The following is a 20378-nucleotide window of genomic DNA, read 5'->3' on the forward strand; positions in this document are numbered from 1 at the left end:
TTGATCATTTTATCGACATTATTACCTGGCATTTAAATTTCGTATTTAAAGTTCGCAATGGCTTAGAAATGACAGCAGTCTGAAGTTTGTTGCAGTTTTTTCATCTCAGCCTCTATAGCTCCGATATTGTATAATATAGCCTTTTAGAAGTCATATCATGCGCTCTATAGTAATGCTATTATGCTCTAAAGGCATAATACACATTCACAAAAGATTCATGGTGGTTATGATCTACGTCACATAAATTCCTTAAATTCTTGTGACAGAAAATTGCATATGCAGGTCCACGTCTTCGTATATCCTCCTTATAACGTTACCGTCTTAAATTCGGTATTTTTATGATTTTATCGGCATTATTCAACGCCATAACTTTTGACAGAGATGTCACATCGCTTAATGACCTACCGCATTTGAAGCGTCAGTCCAAGCAGATTTTTACCATGAACCAATACACGCTACGCGAGCGCTCTGAAATAGGTGAAATTTACAAGAAGTCAATTGTGAAAACTCAAAGTGCTTTTACAGCAGTAAAAAATGTGAGAAGTGCGCCTTCTAAGAACACCATTAAGCGTTTATACGAAAAATTTTCGACTGGTGATCGGCCGAGAATATCGCTGCCGTCCCCAGCCAGTGTTGAGAGGTCCCCAAGAACATCCCAAAAACGCCGTTCTCAGCAGTTGGGCATGGCTCGGTCCACTTTACAACGGATTATTCGCATTGATTTGCATTTGTTCCCGTACAAAATTCAATTGACGCAAAGAATGTTGCCTGCGGACAAGCCTCGTCGATTGGAATGGGCCCAAAGAGTCATGGGTCCGTCGAATATGGGCAACCCTGCATATGCAGATTCATGTCTTCGTATAGACCTCGTGCAACGATACCTCGGTATTTTGATAGTCGATATTTTGATAATTTTAGCGACATTATTACCTACGTCCTCGTATAGCCCCCATATAACGGTTTTCATTTGAACGTTCTTTTAGTGTTTGACCAGACAAAGGACAACTCTACTTGTAATACAGGGTGAGATAAAAAAGCTTCAACAAAGTCGAACGCCATAATTTTTAAATTTCTTTTTTTAATTTTTATTGAATGAAAGCAAAAAATGTCGAAAAATAGCATCAATTTTTAGAATAAGTTTAGTTCAAATTGGTCACCTTCGGCACGAATTATGGCCTACAAACGGCCAATGATTGATCTGGGGTATTTTGGCCCATTCCCGGCGAAACGCTTACTTGAGGTGATCGAACTTTGGTATATTTTAGTGCCAACCTTGCTTTTAAAAATACTCCATAGACAATAGTCCAACGGTTTGGAATCCGGAGATTTTGGTGGCCACTGTGTACTGGAAATCAAGCGAGGAACCTCATTTTTTGCATTTGTACGAGACACAAAAGATTCATTCGGTTTCAAATGCTGGAGTGCTCTATCGATAGCCACTTGTGGTTTTGCAGCCAAATGTAAATAAATTACACTATCACGCTTGAATTCCATCACGAATAACTTTTTTTTTTCCTGGAAAAATTAAACTATATAATGTTTTCCAATCTCACCGTGTATAATTGTCCCCTTATTCGGAATTTTGACGATTTTAGACACACTTTCTTACATATTAAATTTAATTTTGTTATTTGGACTCTACCTCCTGTGGCAGAACATTGTATCACTGATCGACGTTTTCGTATATACTTCATATAATTGTACCTTCACATATTAGGTATTTAAGCTACGTTTTTAAACGGCAGAGCTTCTTATTCGAAAAGCATACAAGCCACTGTTGCAGAATATTTTCTAAAAGGTCCACGTTTCCCTATAGCTCCCATAAAACGTTACCTACTGCTATTCGGTATCTTGAAGATTTTAGCAATATTTTCTGATGAAATTGCTTTAAGTTGGATTTCATAGAGAGTTCTATTCCTATAAGAGAACCATTTCCATACAGGTCAACTTTTTTCTGTATTTTAGCCACATTTTTTATATAATTGTTAAAAATTTGGGCTGTACGTTCATTGTGACAGAAGTGTCGTATATCCAGGCAGATATGTCTTCTTATACCTTAGGCCACACTGAGGAACAGGGTATCATGTCTTTGAGCATTTCATTGTAACAGGCAGAAGAGTACGAAATGGTCCCATAGTTTCTTTTGATGATCTTCATAGAATCATATTCTGAGTCGAATTATGAATGTCCATCCATCTGTCCATGTATACTCGTAAACGAATTACATGTAGCATTTATTGAATTTTAGCACATACGTCCAAGTTAATATATCTGGCAATTTTGGTGAATATCGGATTTTTGCAGATACGACCGAATTTAGCCTTGAAGAAAATACTCCGTCCGACTTTTGACCATGCATTTCTAGGTTACTTGTTTGTTATTGTATTCTGAGGCACATACTCAGTTTATCTATAACTTTCGACTTACTTTTAATGTAATATTTGGATCATCTTGCTTCCGAAGATTGATGTAGCTATTATTGAGGATATATTAAGTTTGTCATTCCGTGTGTAACATAAATATTCCTAAATCCCTAAATATACGTCGTAGACCCCATAAAGTGTATACATTCATGATTAGCTTAAAATTCTAAAGGTAAGGTCACATTGAGCAAATATTTGACACAAATATGTTTTATCATATTTTCCCAAAAAAATGTTGTTTTTATACAGAGTTGATTTTGTGTTCACATTGCTCACATTTATTTCACAAATTTTGTTTGTTCAAACACCCATCAAATAGTGGCAAATAAAGCAATGACAAAACAGGTTTGACGTGCGGTCACATTTGAAAAATATATTTGATTAAAAAGCAGTTTGATCAAACTATCAAAAAACAAAAAATTGTTTGGTCGAAATATTTAAAAGAAGCTATGCAGCAGGAAGAGGCGCTTTTTATTTTATGTTGTGGTGCAGCATCATATATTGCTGTCAAAGAGGACGAATCCATGAAAAATAGAAAGAAAAGACCATGGGTTCGAGAATGGTTGCGTCAAAGAAAGGAGGAAGGATGTTGCGTCAAATTGCTGACTCAACTGCGGGCTGAAACACCATCGCTCTATAAAAATTTCTTGAGGATGAACGCGGCAGATTTTGACAATTTGGTGAGTTTGCGTATAATTGAGATGAAATCTATAATGTTTCTATCATGGACCCCTTAATAGCTTAAATTAACTGCACCACTTTTAACCAAGAAGACGACACAATTACGTGAGCCGATTTCAGCTTCAGAACGGTTAATGGTTACACTGCGATACTTGGCAACAGGCGAGAGTTTCCGTTCTCTGCAATTCATATTCCGTATACCTCACAACACTATTTCAACTATCATTCCTGAGGTTTGCGATGCTATTTATAAGGTTCTACAGCCTGATTATTTAAAGGTAAACTATTAACTACAGCGTAAGTTCGGTCTGGCCGAACTTACAAACGGAATTACAAAGTTAATATAGCTTCCATAGTATAATTGATAAATTTGTATTGCTTATAAAGACCCCATCAACGGAAACAGAATGGCTAGCAGTATCGGAAAAATTTTATGAGAAGTGGAATTTCCCAAACTGTATTGGGTCTATAGACGGCAAACATGTCGTTATGACAGCGCCTTCTCATTCCGGAAGCATTTACTTCAACTATAAAGGCAAGTTTATTACTTTACCTATATTGTAATCAATTATTATTATTTTAATTTGTTATAGGAACTCACAGCATTGTACTCATGGCTATTGCAGATGCTTCCTACAAATTTTTATATATTGATGTTGGGTCCAATGGAAGAATATCAGATGGTGGAGTTTTCCGAAAAACGTCATTTAATAAAGGTCTGGTTAACGAAAAACTAAATTTACCACCACCAGAACCATTGCCAGGCAGAACAGTTTCAGTTCCTTATGTTCTTGTTGCGGATGATGCATTCGCTATGACACCCAATATATTAAAACCTTTCAGTGTCCGCAATATGAATGCAATTCAGAGAATTTTTAACTATCGTTTGTCTAGAGCTAGACGAGTTATAGAAAACGCATTTGGAATTCTGTCTGCCCGCTTTCGTGTACTACGAACCCCAATAAAGGTTGATCCACCAAAAGCAATAAAAATTACTACTGCCTGTTGTGTGTTGCATAACTACCTGATGTGCCGCAATAATTCGATATACTTCAACCCAAATCTAGTGGACCACTATACACAAGATGGAACACTAGTACTAGGTGAATGGCGCAGTGAACGGGCCTCTGATAGTCTTATAAATCTACAACCTCATCGGTCTTATATTGCACCTAATTGTTCTACTGTAAGGGACGAGTTTTCCCAATATTTTGTAGAAGAAGGCGAAGTTCCCTTCCAATACAAACATATATAAAAGTTTAAATAAAATGATATAAAACAATTTAATTGTAAAGATTTTATTTACAAGCTTTTAAAACAAATGAGATTCATAAAACAGAAAAATAAAAAAAAATCATTAATTATTTTAAAAATTAATTAAGTGATAAGTCAGTCATATAATAAAAAGAAAATAGGGATGTTTTAACACTCAAATAAATGATTGCTTCTCTCCTCTTCCAAACATTGTAAAAAAAACAATGTAACTTTATTTCTAACTGAAGCAGATCCACTGTCACTGAGTGTCTTCAGCTCACTTAGGAGATAGTTTGCGAATGACGTGTTGGGATCCAAGCTGTTTTGGTTGCGTTCTTTCATTGCAGCAACTGCCTCCCGCATAGTCTCCGCAATTTGTGTTGTTGCAGATTGTACAGTTGGAGCCTGTAACCGCCGTGGTGTTGATGTTGGTGGTGGCGTTGGCAAAGATGGCGATGCACAAACATCAAAAGCTGTAGAAATATTGAATTGAAATATTAACAAGGTAGAGATTTTAATATATATATACAAATACGGAGCAAGGCGAGCGTAGGGGCTAAGCTCGGATTGACCTAAACAAAATGGTTATTATTTGAAAGCTTTTGGAATTACCTATCCAAAAAGTGGTCGGGGTTGTTGGAACCGGTTCCGGAGTAATACAAGAAAAATTGTATTTTAGTACCATTACTTTTTGAAAATTCTCTGAAAACTTGAAAATGGACTCCATATGGGGTATAAAGATGTCCATACTACATTATGCATTGGTATAGTATAATGAAGCATGGACATTTTTATACCCCATATGGAGTCCATTATCGAGTGTTCAGAGATTTTTCAAAAAGTACTGGTACAAAAATACAATTTTACTTGTATTGCTCCGGAACCGGTTCCAACAGCCCCATCATACGACCCATTTTGTTAACCTCTAAACTCGCCTTATACCAAGAATACTTACAATTACTTTCTGAATCTATTTCTATTAATATGTTTGAAATTGTGTCTTGCGTCTGAGCCTCTTCATTTCGTCCTACAAACTTCATGACATTAAAAAATCTCCATTTAGGTGGTTCAATTGCGCCTTGTCCCGACTTTGTTTTGGACCTGGCCGCATATCCTCGATACTGTATCCTCAAGTTTGTCCACTTTGCGGTGAGATCTGCAGGGGTATATTTATCATCAAATTGTTCGGAAATGTGCCGCCATGCGTTGTCGCGGAGTATTTTGTTGTGGTATCCATCACATCCCGCATTCCACAGACAACTTTGTTCCTCCACTAGAGCAATGAGTTTAAAAATATCTTCCTCTGCCCACTCCTTTGCAACCTTTGGCTTTCCCCGAGATTTCTTCTGCGGCACTTCATATTCCATTTCCATTTTATTTATTCGTTTTTTTTAGAATCACTTCTCACTTTAACTTTTAATTTTTCCTTTTTGTAGGTAAACGTTTATCTGCACAGCTGTTTTGCATGTCAATGTTGTCAATGTCGTATTTGAAATAAAAACGCTTTTAGCGATCAACGTCTTTTGGGATTTTAATATACAACTTTTCAGTTGTAAATCGAATAATTTTGGTTTTAATTGGTAACATTCCATTTGTAATTCGAGAAATAATTTGTAATTCAAGTTATTGCGTTTATAATTCGAATGTGTCTAGTTGAATTGAATTTCAATCCAGTTATAAATTGAGAATTCTATTTGTAATTCGAATAATTCCATTTGCAGTTCGAATAAAACTAAATAGAATTGCAGTTGGAATTCTCAATTTAAAAAAGGAAATTATTTGAATTACAGACATATTTCTTAACTTACAAATAAAATGTTACGAATTAAAACTAAAATAATTCGCTTTACAACTGAAAAGGTGTAGTATAACGAACAAAAAGATATTTGTATGTTGTTTTTATCTGCAATGCATTTGCGGTATTAATGTAATTATATAATTTGTTAATATCAAATTGCTTGAGAAAAGTGATTTTTAAATATAAAAAGCTGACAACAGTGATGCAACAGCTGTTATTTCTCACTGTTTTCTCATACAAAACCATTGCAAGGTCAAATAAATGTTTACTCTAAATAGAGGAAAATATTTGATTACAGGTGTTCACATTGTGGCCACATTGATCAAAATTTTCTTTGCAGGCAAATAACTTTGTTTTCTCGAAATCAGCTGTTTTTGTGTTTGCCCTACAAAAATATTTTGTGGTCAGATTGTGGCAAAGAAATATTTGAACTTTTTCGTCAAATATTTGCCCAATGTGACCTTACCTTAAGTCGATCTAATGATGCCTGTTTATCTGTCTGTCTGTTTAAATCACGATGCAGCACATATTATTTGACGTAGAGCTTCAAAATTTGGCAGAACAATTTGCATTGTGTCTAGGATGGTGAGTATTGAAAATGAGATATGTCGGTCCACGTTTTGATATAAATCGTCTATATTCGGTATTTCAATGATTTTTGTCACAATTTTTGTCTAAAATTGGTATTTGTAGTTCGTAATGGATTCTAAATCCTGTTTCGGAACACAGTATGTCCACGTTTTGGTATTGCCCCCACATAATGTTACCTCCGAATATTCAGTATTTTTATGATTTTTGCCACATTTCCCAACGGATTTATCTAAAAATTGGTATTTATAGTTCATAATAGGTTCTAGCTCCGGTGACAGAACATTGAATACTTAGGTCCACGTTTTCCTAAGCGCACATATAACGATACCCACCTATACTCGGTATTTTGATAATCCTAGTCATATTTACCCACGAAATTGTTTCACGAAATTTGGTATTTTAGTAGATTTGGTAGACAACAATCCTTGAAGTATAAAATTGTCGGTTTGCCCGTTTTGGTATGACCCTCATAAAACGGCCTCACCCACTTTGTTTTTTTTTTGAAAATTTTTACAGCATTATCCAAACGTTCTAATTGGTGTTTGTAGTTTAAAGTGGAACACGTTTGAATTCTGATACTTTTATATACAAATGTTTTCTTTACCGAAAGTTGGAGGGTATTAAAAATTCGCCCGGCCGAACTTAATGTTTATTCACTTGTTTACCAGTAAATCATACTAGTAATAATATGTATAAAATCTTTTTTGTTTTAATATGTAAAAAATATATAATATAATTTCAGCCAAAAAATGTTATAACCGAAAATATTTAAATAGTATTTTTAAACATTTTTATTATAAAAAATTGTCTAACTCATCTTTTATATTGCATAACTGTAACTGTGTACAAACATAATCGAATATGCTTTTTAACTATAAAAGACTGTTAGAAAATATATCGAAACACAAATTACAATCACGTACATATTTGAACTCCTGAAGAGTACTCCTTCGTTCCAGATCATGTTTTAGTTTTTCAAAGCACGAAATAAAACAAAGTATTCTATCCATTTATTTCCACCATCGAGGCACTTGAAGTTTATTGTTGCTTGTTTTGCTTTTTATTTGTCATGTAGAGGTGAACTGATCCTTTTAGCATGATTTATGATTTCACCTGCTAAGGGAATTAAAATGTTTTTCTAGTTGTCCAGGCCTCACACATCCTTCAAGCAATCTTATCATTGTCGTCATAAAAACTCATTGCATATGCACATAATAATATGTTTGCAAATACTTTTTTTTTGTTGTTGTTTTTCTTTTCCTTTTTGCCATCGTGTGGATGATTAATTGAAAATTTATTTTATGTCACAGCAGCAGCAGTAGCGTAAAGTGTTTTTACTTTCGTAAATCAAAAATTCTGTACGATTAAGGATGACGCAGAATACCAAAGTACATAATGATGTTAGCGAGAGTCGGTAATTGAATGAACTTTGAATTTAGTTCATTTTTTATATCTTCTTTAGATAGAGAACAAAAGCCCAAACTAATGGTAATGTTAACGCACATAGTAACATATGTAGGTGTGTACAAACGTATGCTCGGAAAGTGTAACACGTACAATATGTACTTTTTTTACAAATCCTCTATTGAAAATTGTTATTTCTCCTCTGAAATAAAGTATATTCATGTGTTTAATAAACTTGAAAAAGAGTCGTTTTAGTGTGGAGAGAAAAAAACTTCGGGGAATTGTCTTTTAAAACGTCGGTAAACCTATTAATGGAGACTTTGCAGAAATTTGATTATGTGTTGCAAATTAGAAGACCTAAATTAGATGAAGTTTTAATAAAACCACTCTATGACTTAGAGATGTTATGTTGCCTTAATGTAGATTTATTAACTTCACATTTTTTATATCCTACACCGTACATGGTATGAAGGGCATATTAAGTTCGTTATTCCGTTTGTAACTCATAACGATTAGAATTGACCAGTTTGTCTATTTTGTGATTTCGCCGGGATTAATTATCGGTTCAATGGAAATTTTGTCTTTTATTTAACGCAAGTGTTATGGTCTATTTCACCCACTAAATACTACCTGATGACCATCAAAATTGGTAGGCTTCTGCCCCAAGTTCAGCCCAATGCTAACTTCCGCTTCGATTGGTCTATAATTGCGACCTGTAGAGCAATTGCAAAATCAGAAAATTATTCAGTTTTTGTTCCATTCAAAATTTCGTGAAGATCGGGCCATAATTGCGACCTGTAGAGTGATTACAAATTAACATGGACTGACGGACAGACGGACGGACGGACATACATAGCTAGATCGACTAAGCTCGGCGAGGTAGGAAGATCCATATATAGTTTCCTATGTGGGAAACCAATATTTCGAGGTGTTACATAATTTTTGGCCCAATCAAACTTATAATACCCCCAACACATACTGTTGTAGGGTATAAAAATCCAAAAAGTACAAGAATTTACACCGCAACAGAAAGAAAATAGACTCAAAAGAGCTAAAGAGTTGCTTCGCTTGGTCGAAAGTGGTGAACTGTCGAATTTGGTTTTCTCCGATGAGAAAACATTCGTTGTCCAGCAGTTTGTCTACAAACAAAATGATCGTGTTTACTTTCCAAAGAGGTCAGCTGAAAATGTGCGCCTTCGGTTGGCCACCAAATTATCCATCAAGCGCCGGCCATGGTGATGGTGTGAGCCGTCATAACAGCCGATGGTCGCTCTCCGCTCTTATTATTCGACCTTGGCATGAGAATAAATGCCGAATATTATCGCGAAAATGTTCTGGAGAGCCGGAGATCTTGGATATTCCAACAGGAATCAGAACCATCGCACTCAGCAATGAGTTTCCACGCTTCATTTCCAGCGCCAATGGCCACCAAAATCTCCGGATACCAATCCGTTGGGCTATTGTGCCTAGAGTATTTTGTAAAGCAAGGTTGGTACTAAAAAATACCAATGTATCGATCAACTCAAGCAAGCGCTTCGCCGGGAATGGGCCAAAATACCGCAGATCAATATTTGGGCAGCGTGTGACGGTTTCATTGGCCGTTTGAAGGCCATAATTCGTGCCAAAGGTGACCAATTCGAACAAATCTAAACTTATTCTAAAATTTAATGCTATTTCCGACATTTTTTGATTTCATTCAATAAAATTTTAAAGAACAATTTAAAAATTATGGCGTTTAACTTTGTTGCAGTTTTTTTTATCTCACCCTGTAGTTCAGTTTTTTATGTTGAACATCAACCGTTCGGATGATGTATCCAAATCTGAAACGATTTCAATTAAAGTTGACAGAAGTATTTCTGAGCTCTATAAGATATCTGATACAAAATATCATTCCTGTGGGGTGCATATTACGGTTTTGAGGGACTTAAATTCAAAATCGGACGAAACATATGTATCGGGGCTATAGCTATATCTGATCCGATTTTCACCAAATTTGAAGTATTTGCCAAAAACCTTAAATCTCCTTTAAAGTTATATGAGGGCTATACCAAAAACGTGAACCTATATGGCAAATTTCCTACAGACCTAAATAATATAGGAGTAAAATTCTATGAATCTACTTCATTTCATTCGAAAGCTAGAGTGATTTCCACAAACTGACGGACGGACATCGCTAAATCGACATAAAACCAGTAAAGAAAGTCCTAAAGTCGGCCCGGTCCGATTTTATGATACCTTACACCACTCTGCTAATTTAGTTGAGCTACACATAACAATTAAAAGTTTTTATGGGAGAATTCCATCATACACGCTATGATTATAATTATAATTTAAAGTTCAAAAGACTAAATATGCCGAAGCATTTGTATCTCTTAAATTCGGACTTGTATTGCCCATTTGGTGCAAAATTATTTGAAATCAGATAAAGATATATATGGGAGCTATATCCAAATCTGAACCGATCTCGTTAAAATTTGGCAAAAATTTCTGAGCTGTATTTGATATATTTCCCTGAATATCGTTGTTACGGAGTGCATATTACGGCTGTGGGTAACAAATACAACAAATCGGATGAACAATATATATGGGAGCTACAGCTATATCTGAACCGATCTTCACCAAATTTGGCATCCTACCTTCTAGCTCCACATAACAATTAAAAGTTTTTGTGGGAGAATTCAATCATACACCCTATGATTGTAATTATAATTTAAAATGCAAAGTACTAAATATGCCGAAGCATGTGTATCTGTTAAATTCGGACTTGTCATGGTACAATGAGGAGGTAGAACAGCTTCGTAAAACTGCAGAAATACAGCCCTGATATTTTGTGTTCTTTTTGCCTGAAATGCCTGGATGTTCTCTCAAAAATATGATTCTAATTGTTCAATTATTCAATTCCATGGCAAATCTGGTTAATATCATTAATGTGCGCCCGCAGTTTAAGTTTCTTCCAATTATTGATTTTGAACAGATTTTGTCTTTGGTTTGCAAAACAACAAACACATACTCAAAATTGGCAAAAGTCCGGCACACTTAGAAACCAATTGTAATCAGCTGGGAGCTCTACCTTACCTTTTTTATTGTACCATGGGACTTGTATTGCCCATTTTGTGCACAATTAATTTGAAATCGGATAAAAATATATATGGGAGCTATATCGAAATCGGAACCGCTCTCAATAAAATTTAGCAAAGGTATTTCAGAGCTGCATGTGCTATATTTCCCCAAATATTGTTGTTACAGAGTGCATATTATGGCTGCGGAGGACAAAAATAACAAATCGGACGAACAATATATATGGGAGCTATACCTATATCTGAACCGGACTTGTATTGCCCATTTTGTGCACAATCAATTTGAAATCGGATAAAAATATATATGGGAGCTATATCGAAATCGGAACCGCTCTCGATAAAATTTGGCAAAGATATTTCTGAGCTGTATTTGATATATTTCCCTGAATATCGTTGTTATAGAGTGTATATTACGGCTGTGGGTAACAAATATGACAAATCGGATGAACAATATATATGGGAACTATAGCTATATCTGAACCGATCTTCACTAAATTTGACATACTACCTTCTAGACTCACTTCGGTCGAATGTGCCAAATTCCATCGCATTTGGGCAAATATTAGACATTTGGTGTACAATAAAAGGGAAATCGGACGAAGTTATATATGGGAGCTATATCGAAATCTGAACCGATCTCAATAAAATTTAGCAAAGGTATTTCAGAGCTGCATGTGCTATATTTCCCCAAATATTGTTGTTACAGAGTGCATATTATGGCTGCGGAGGACAAAAATAACAAATCGGACGAACAATATATATGGGAGCTATACCTATATCTGAACCGATTTCGATCAAATTTGGCATACTTTTTTTCAGGCCTAATTTGATTGTATATGCAAAATTCTATACTATTCGGGCTGATATTACACGTTTGGTGCACAAGAAAAAGCAAATCGGACGAAGATATATATGGGAGCAGAAAGTGATTCTATGCAGATCATCAAAATGAACTATGGGTCCATCTCGTTTCCTTTTGCCTGTTACAAACAAAAACTTCTAAATCTGATCATAACTTTTCATTCTTTTCGGGTTTTGCACAAATAAGATGACAAACTAATATTGACAATTATTTTCGAAATAAATATTTAAATCTGTTGGGATTATTCGCTAAGTGTTCAGCACTTAACTTTATTTTGTCATATTTCTAGCCGTTGTTCTTGTTGTTGTGAAGAAACAAACTTTTTAACTAACTTAATATAAGTCATACTCTGGCGGAGTTTCCACAGCAACAATTCATTTTATAGCCACATATACGAAAGAGTTTTTCATTGAAAGATTATATGTGATTTGTTCCCCAAGGACAATTGATGGACGTTAGGAAGCAAGAAACTAAATGCCAAGAACTGCCGGCAGAAAATTTTATGAAATGCCAAAAATAAATTACAAAAATAAAACAATTTACAAGTTTTTGTAATAAAAACTAAAAACAAATCATTCAACTTTTTTGTTGTTTCGTTTCTTTAGTAGAACAAAGTCTTAAACAAGTAAGCAAAGGCTACAGTCGAGCGGGGCCGACCGTTGAATACCCTACAACACTATAATAAACGATACAGTTTATATAGGCGAGATACTCGAAAGAATTCCACAAGATATTGTGACAAATTATAAAAGAAAACCATCAGGTTTCCTTCTCTAATTTTCGAATAATAGCAACTTAAACTAATTTGCTCATTTCCAATTTATTGGTAGATGTTGCACTTAAATGGTCTTCCTAGATCTGGAACCAATATTTCTCAAAGACCTATAATCTCCTAGAAGTGGCAAAAGATTAACATTTATTATTGGTTTTTGACTGAAACGCATCTATATGAGATACAGACATTTGACTATATTCTTCAACGAAATCAGCGTTAACGAAATAGTCAGAAGTGCGTCTTTCCTGTATTTGTGAATTCTCCAAAAAGTCACTGGAATCGACATTTTCGTATTTCGTCTACAAAAGTTGGCAAACTATTTCACACATTGAATATTTTTGGATGGCCATCCAAAACTGCTTGGCTTTTGCAATGTCCGGTAACCCCCTTTCAAATGTGCCTGATGATCGGGCGGTAATTACGACCTGCCGACAATTTTGCAGTTTTTTGGTCCATTTCAACCCCTAAATATATGGCGATCATCTCCAAAAAGAGTAGGCTTCTATTCTGACCCTCATCTTATCCCCATGCAAAATTTCGTAAGGATCGGGCCATAAATGCGATCTGTATATGATATTCTGATGTCATAACTACTTAGTTTTGTTAGCTGTAGAAATATTACCAAATGTTTAATTCAAAATAAAAATATGCCAAAAATATGACAAAATTGAAAAAATATGAGAAAATTTTAGAAAATCAATATTTTCATCTTTAGAGAGATATTTTTATGCGATTTTTTTAGACGTGTTTTCTTTCCAGCCAAGAGGCCATTCTGAATTAATGAGAACTGTCGAAATCAGTTCAGCCGTTCTCGACATATGAGAGATCTTTTAAGCATATCTTCTTTGATAGACATATATATCGCACATATTTTGCTATATATCCGATTTGTTGGATGTTAACATCAATGTAAAGGTCAGAAGTAACCTTGTCATGGCTTTGGGATTTCGCCGGGATTTAAAATATTCGCGGTTTAATGAAAAATTTTGAATTTTTTCAACACAAAATATATGGTCTATTTTACCCGCTAAATATTATCCGATGACCACCCAAATTGGTAGGCTTCTTCCCCGTCCTAAACTCTAGCTACATGCGAAATTCCGCGTCGATTGGTCTATAATTGCGACCTGTATAGCTACTGCAAAATCCGACATTTTTTCAGTATTTGGTCCATTTCAACCCCTAAACATTTGGCGATCATCTCAAAAAGAAATAGGGTTCTATTCTGGCCCAACCCCGACCTCCATTCCAAATTTCGTGAAGATCGGGCTATAATTGCGACCTGTAGAGTGATTACAAATTAACATGGACAGACGGACAGACGGACAGACGGACAGACGGACGGACGGACATACATAGCTAGATCGACTCAGCTCGGCGAGCTAGGATGATCCATATATACTTTCCTATATGGGAAACCAATATTTCGTGGTGTTACATAATTTTTGGCTCAATCAAACTTATAATACCCCCAACACATAGTGTTGTAGGGTATAAAAATATTTTTTTACCCCTCATCATAGTATGGAGGGTATATTAAGTTTGTCAGTCCATATGTAAGTTCTCGAAATATAATTTATGGTGTCATTTCAACTGTAATTTAGAAATTCGTTTGTAATTCGAAACATTTTAAGTATTATATCAGAATTCTAGTACTATATCGAAACAATCAATCGTAATTTGGGAATTTCATTTATAATTCCTTCAATTCCATTTGAAACTTGAATTTCATTTGTCATTCGAATCATCATTTTTATACCCTCCACCATAATAACACCGCGAATTATATATTTTAGACCCCACAAAGTATATATTCGCAATCAGCATAAAATTCTATGTCGATTTAGCGATGTCCGTTGTTGTGTGGAAATTAGTTTCCGAACGAAATGAAGTTGGTTGATACAATTTTACTCAAATGTATATTATGTCAGCAAGACTTTTGATATTGAAAATGGTCATGTAGGTCCACGGTTTGGTATAGCCCCCATATAATGGAACCTCCCGATATTCGGTATTTTAATGATTTTATCGAAATTTTTCACCGGAATTGTTTCATAATTTGTATTTGAAGTTCGTAATGGATGCTACAGCCTAAGACAGAAAATTGTTTATGCAGTTCCACGTCTTCGTATAGCCCCCATATAACGGTACGTCCCGATATTCGGTATTTTGATGATTTTAGCGACATTATTTACCGGAATTGTTTCAAATTTGGTATTTGAAGTCCGTAATGGATACTACAGCCTATGACAGAAAAATCTGTGCAGGTCCATGTTTTGGTATAACCCCCATATAATAGTACCTCCCTATATTCGGTATTTTGATGATATTAGCTACATATTCGCTATTTTTTCAAATTTCGCATTTGAATATTGTAATGGCTTATGACAAAAGTTGCCTATGCAGGTCCACGTCGTCGTATAGACCCTAATGTAACGGCTACATTCGGTACATTTAAGATATTAATGGATATTATTTTTTGAAAATTGCCAAATTTGTTCCAAATTGTGGAGTGTATTCAAAGTTGGAGCCGACCAAACTTACAGCTTTTTTGCTTGTTATACCCTCCACCATAGTATGGATTGGGTATTAAGTTTGTCATTTCGTTTGTAACGCCGCGAATTATACTTTTTAGTATATATAATCTATATATTCAAAGTATATATATTCTTATTCAGCATTAAATTCTATGTCGATTTAACGATGACCATCCGTCTGTCTGTCCGTATGTGCGTACGTCCGTCTGTCGTCTGTGGAAATCACTCTGGCTTCCGAATGAATTGAAGTAGGTTGATAACATTTTACTTAATTGTGTGTTTCAACTGCCAGACTTTTGGTATTGAAAATGGGTCCACCTTTAGTTATATCCGCCGTGTAAGTGTACTGCATATATTTGAAGTTCTTAATAGGTGCTACAACCTATGAGAGAAAATTGTCTATGCAGATCCAGGTCTTCGTATAGCCCCCGTATAACGGTACCTCCCTATATTCGCTATTTTGCTGATTTCAGCGACATTACTCACAGGAATTGTTTCAAGTTTCGTATTTGAAATTCCTAATGGGTACTACAGCCTGTGTTAGAAAATTGCCTATACTAGCCCACGTCTTCGTATAGACTCCGAAATAACGGTAACTCCTTATATTCGGTATTTTTAAGATTTTAATAAAATTTTTAACCGATTCTATTTTTATACCTTACAACAATATATGTTGGGGGTTAAAAATTATGTAACACCATGAAATAATGGTTTCCCACATGGGAAAGTATATATGGATCTTCCTATCTCGCCGAGCTGAGTCGATCTAGCTATGTATGTATGTATGTCCGTCCGTCCGTCTGTCCATGTTAATTTGTAATCACTCTACAGGTTGCAATTATGGCTCGAAATTTGGAATGGAGGTGGGGTTATGATCAGAATAGAAGCCTATTGCTTTTGGAGATGATCGCATAATATTTAGGGGTTTAAATGGACCAAAAACTTAAAAATTTCCTGATTTTGCAGTTGGGCTGTTCAGAAGCCTTCCAATTTTGATGGTCATAGGGTAATATTTAGTGGGCGAAATAGACCATAACATGTGTGTTAAATAAGAGTCAAATTTTCCATTAAACCGCTAATATTTTTTAATCCTGCCTAAATAACAAATAGACGAAAAAGTTAATTCTGACCATTACATAGATGCCTATAGTAAATATATCGGATATATGCCAAGAAAGTGGATTTAACTAGAATGCTTATATCTCAAGAACCGATGGTCCGATTGTGAGAATTTTCGTCAATTCAGAATGCCCTCTTAGCACAAAAGTATAAAAGCTAAAAAAAATTGCAATAAAGATGCTGATAGTGATGTTAATATAGATTTTGTAGTATTTTGTGATCTCTTTTTATTTTTTCATATTTTTATCGCATGCAATTTTTGTAATTTTTTTTTCACCTTACAACACAGGTTGGGGTTATTATATACAGATTGCAATTATCGTCCAATCCTCACGAAAACTTTCACAAGGGTAGGGTTAGGCTCAGAAGGGCTAATCCTATTATTTTCAAAGATGACCGCAATATATTTAGGGGTTAAAATGGACCAACAACTAAAAATGTTTCTGATTTTGCAGCCGTTATAAAAGTCACAAATAAAAACCAAAGGACACGAAATATCGCATAAAGTTAGAGTTTAAGACAGCTGGTAGAATGTAAAATAATACCAACATTACCTACAGCTATATCCGAAATACACAAAAGGCGAGCTACTGGCTGTTTATGCTGATTTCGTTGACGATTATAGCCAAATATCGTAGACAAACAAATCATATAGATAAGTCTAAATTTGGCGATGCAGAGGGGCCTCTTGCTTTTGATGATGATCGCAAAATATCTAGGGGTTCAAAGGAAGCAAAAACCGAAACAATTTCCTGATCACACAATTGAAGCCAATCTTCCCGGTCCCTTACTCTCTTCTCAGGCTTCACGCCAGGGAAGAATTCTAGCATTTTGGATGACAATTGGATTATATTTAGCTGTTAAATAGACCACAACAACTAACAGCACGACGGAGTGCATAAACATTGGGCAAATGTCCCTGGTCAAAATTCTAAGGGTAATATCTGGGCCGTGCTCCGTGACATAATTTCAAAAGCGAAATCTTCCAAAATGAATTTGGACATTAGGGACTTCTAATATATTGTATTGTTGAAGGGTATCACATGGTCGGCCCCGCACGACTGTAGCCTTTGCTTACTTGTTTATTATTATTTATTTATTTATTTTTTATACCCTACAACACTATGTGTTGGGGGTATTATAAGTTTGATTGGGCCAAAAATTATGTAACACCACGAAATATTGATTTCCCACATAGGAAAGTATATATGGATCTTCCTATCTCGCCGAGCTGAGTCGATCTAGCTATGTATGTCCGTCCGTCCGTCTGTCCGTCTGTCCGTCTGTCCGTCTGTCCATGTTAATTTGTAATCACTCTACAGGTCGCAATTATGGCCCGATCTTCACGAAATTTAGAATGTAGGTGGGGCTTGGACCAGAATAGAACCCTATTGCTTTTGGAGATGATCGCCAAATGTTTAGGGGTTGAAATGGACCAAATACTGAAAAAATGTCGGATTTTGCAGTAGCTATACAGGTCGCAATTATGGACCAATCGACGCGGAATTTCGCATGTAGCTAGAGTTTAGGGCGGGGAAGAAGCCTACCAATTTGGGTGGTCATCGGATAATATTTTGCGGGTAAAATAGGCCATATCTTTTTTGTTGAAAAAATTAAAAATTTTTCATTAAACCGTGAATATTTTAAATCGCGGCGAAATCACAAAGCCATGACAAGGTTACTCCTGATCTTTACATTGATGCTAACATCCAACAAAACGGATATATAGTAAAATATGTGCGATATATATGTCTACCAAAGAAGATATGCTTGAAAGATGTCTTATATGTCGAGAACGGCTGAACTGATTTCGACAGTTCTCATTAATTCAGAATGGCCTCTTGTCAGGAAAGAAAAAACGTCTAAAAAAATCGCATAAAAACATCTCTCTAAAGATGAAAATATTGATTTTTTAAAATTTTCTCATATTTTTTCAATTTTGTCACATTTTTGGCATATTTTCATTTTGAATTAAACATTTTTAAATATTTCTACAGCTAACAAAACTAAGTAGTTAGGATATCAGGATATCATATACAGATCGCATTTATGGCCCGATCCTAACGGAATTTTGCATGGGGATCAGATGAGGGTCAGAATAGAAGCCTACTCTTTTTGGAGATGATCGCCATATATTTAGGGGTTGAAATGGACCAAAAAACTGCAAAATTGCCGGCAGGTCGTAATTATCGCCCGATCCTCGCGCAAATTTGAATGGGGGTTACCGGACATTGCAAAAGCCAAGCAGTTTTGGATGGCCATCCAAAAATATTCAATGTGTGAAATAGTTTGCCAACTTTTGTAGACAAAATACGAAAATGTTCATTCCAGAGACTTTTTGGAAAATTCACAAATACAGGAAAGACGCACTTCTGACTATTTCGTTGAAGAATATAATCAAATGTCTGTATCTCATGTAGATGCGTTTCAGTCAAAAACCAATAATAAATGTTAATCTTTTGCCACTTCTGAGAGATTATAGGTCTTTGGGAAATATTGGTTCCAGATCTAGGAAGGCCATTTACGTGCAACATCTACCAATAAATTGGAAATGAGCAAATTAGATTAAGTTGTTATTTTTCGCAAATTAGGGAACGAAACCTGATGGTTTTCTTTAATTATTTGTCACAATATCTTGTGGAATTCTCTCGAGTATTTCGCCTATATAAACTGCATGGTTTATTATAGTGTTGTAGGGTATTCAACGGTCGGCCCCGCTCGACTGTAGCCTTTGCTTACTTGTTTAATTTCCAAATTCGATCCAAATGGTGGAGGGTATTCAAAGTTAAATTTTTTAGACTTTAAAATGGAATAATTCGAATTAGAATTAAAATGTAAATAATCACAAATAGAATTCTCGGGTTGAAATATTGAAATATTTCGAATCATACCTGAAAATGGGTGCAGTATTCCAAAAATAGAATGAATGGATTCTTAAATATATTTTGACTTTTGTTATGATTTTTCACATTATTGACCCTCTATGGACTAGGTGAGCGAATATTGTTCATTTCGTATCGGACCTAAATATATAATACGTGCCAGGCTAGGAATATATTGGTTACTTCCTTCACTTTATATAAAACTAGCTGGCCCGGTCCGCGTTGCCGGCCCGTAGTTTTTGTCTATTATGCATATTTGTCAAAGCATAGTTATTCAAAGATATGAATGTTATAAATGTTCACGTACTGGTCGATTAGTTTTTAATTTTTAGTCAAATGAAGAGTAATTTGGAATTTATTGTACTTTGTACAACTCATAATTGAGGGCTAATTGATTTAAGAGTTTGAGTTTATTACTTTTTACTTTTTTAAACCCATTAGCACCTCAGATTGTGCATTAGAGTCCTCAAGTCGCCCTATGTCGGTCTGTTTGTCCGCCAAAAGGTGAACTTGAGGGGGTACTATTACATGGAGAAAATTCTAAAATTTGTAGATATGTTGAAATTTTTGTGTAAGATTTTCACCCCCAATTACACATTTTTAGCCAAATTCTTTGAAATATGGTAAAATGCGAAACATCGACCTACATTGAAAACTTTCTTCACCCCTTATAATCCAAGATGACAAATAGAGGCCAAATCGAAAATATAGCAGAACAACATAGCATGTCAAACTGAAAAAAATCACGTTATTTAAATAAGTAAAAATAGTTTTATCCACCTCATAATTGAGGTCAGACTGATTTCAGAATAGTCAAATGTTATTACTATTTTACACCCATTACCGTAATATGGGAACTAATTTTATTTGTCATTTAAATTGTAAATTGGAGACCCCATAAAGTCCATATTTTTCATCATAGTATAATTCGATGACGATTCAACAAATATTCGGCCCCGTGCTACTTTCTTATAT

General features: G+C 35.1%; 2 protein-coding genes across 2 annotated transcripts; one reads left to right on the top strand and one right to left on the bottom strand.

Annotated features, from left to right (window-relative positions):
* The first annotated feature begins 2720 nt into the window (after positions 1-2720).
* On the top strand, positions 2721-4378 carry LOC131805924 (uncharacterized). The gene is made up of 4 exons (XM_059129709.1): positions 2721-3103; positions 3164-3382; positions 3492-3639; positions 3698-4378. The coding sequence occupies exons 1-4, from the start codon at positions 2873-2875 to the stop codon at positions 4357-4359; spliced, it is 1260 nt and encodes a 419-aa protein (XP_058985692.1). The 5' UTR covers positions 2721-2872; the 3' UTR covers positions 4360-4378.
* Positions 4379-4489: 111 nt separating this feature from the next.
* Positions 4490-5836, bottom strand: LOC131805936 (uncharacterized). The gene is made up of 2 exons (XM_059129724.1): positions 5314-5836; positions 4490-4831 (listed from the first exon to the last, which is right to left on the bottom strand). The coding sequence occupies exons 1-2, from the start codon at positions 5729-5731 to the stop codon at positions 4527-4529; spliced, it is 723 nt and encodes a 240-aa protein (XP_058985707.1). The 5' UTR covers positions 5732-5836; the 3' UTR covers positions 4490-4526.
* Between the last annotated feature and the right edge of the window lie 14542 nt (positions 5837-20378).

The sequence above is a fragment of the Musca domestica genome, unplaced genomic scaffold, assembly GCF_030504385.1.
Source record: "Musca domestica strain aabys unplaced genomic scaffold, Musca_domestica.polishedcontigs.V.1.1 66, whole genome shotgun sequence".
NCBI classification, from domain to species: domain Eukaryota; kingdom Metazoa; phylum Arthropoda; class Insecta; order Diptera; family Muscidae; genus Musca; species Musca domestica.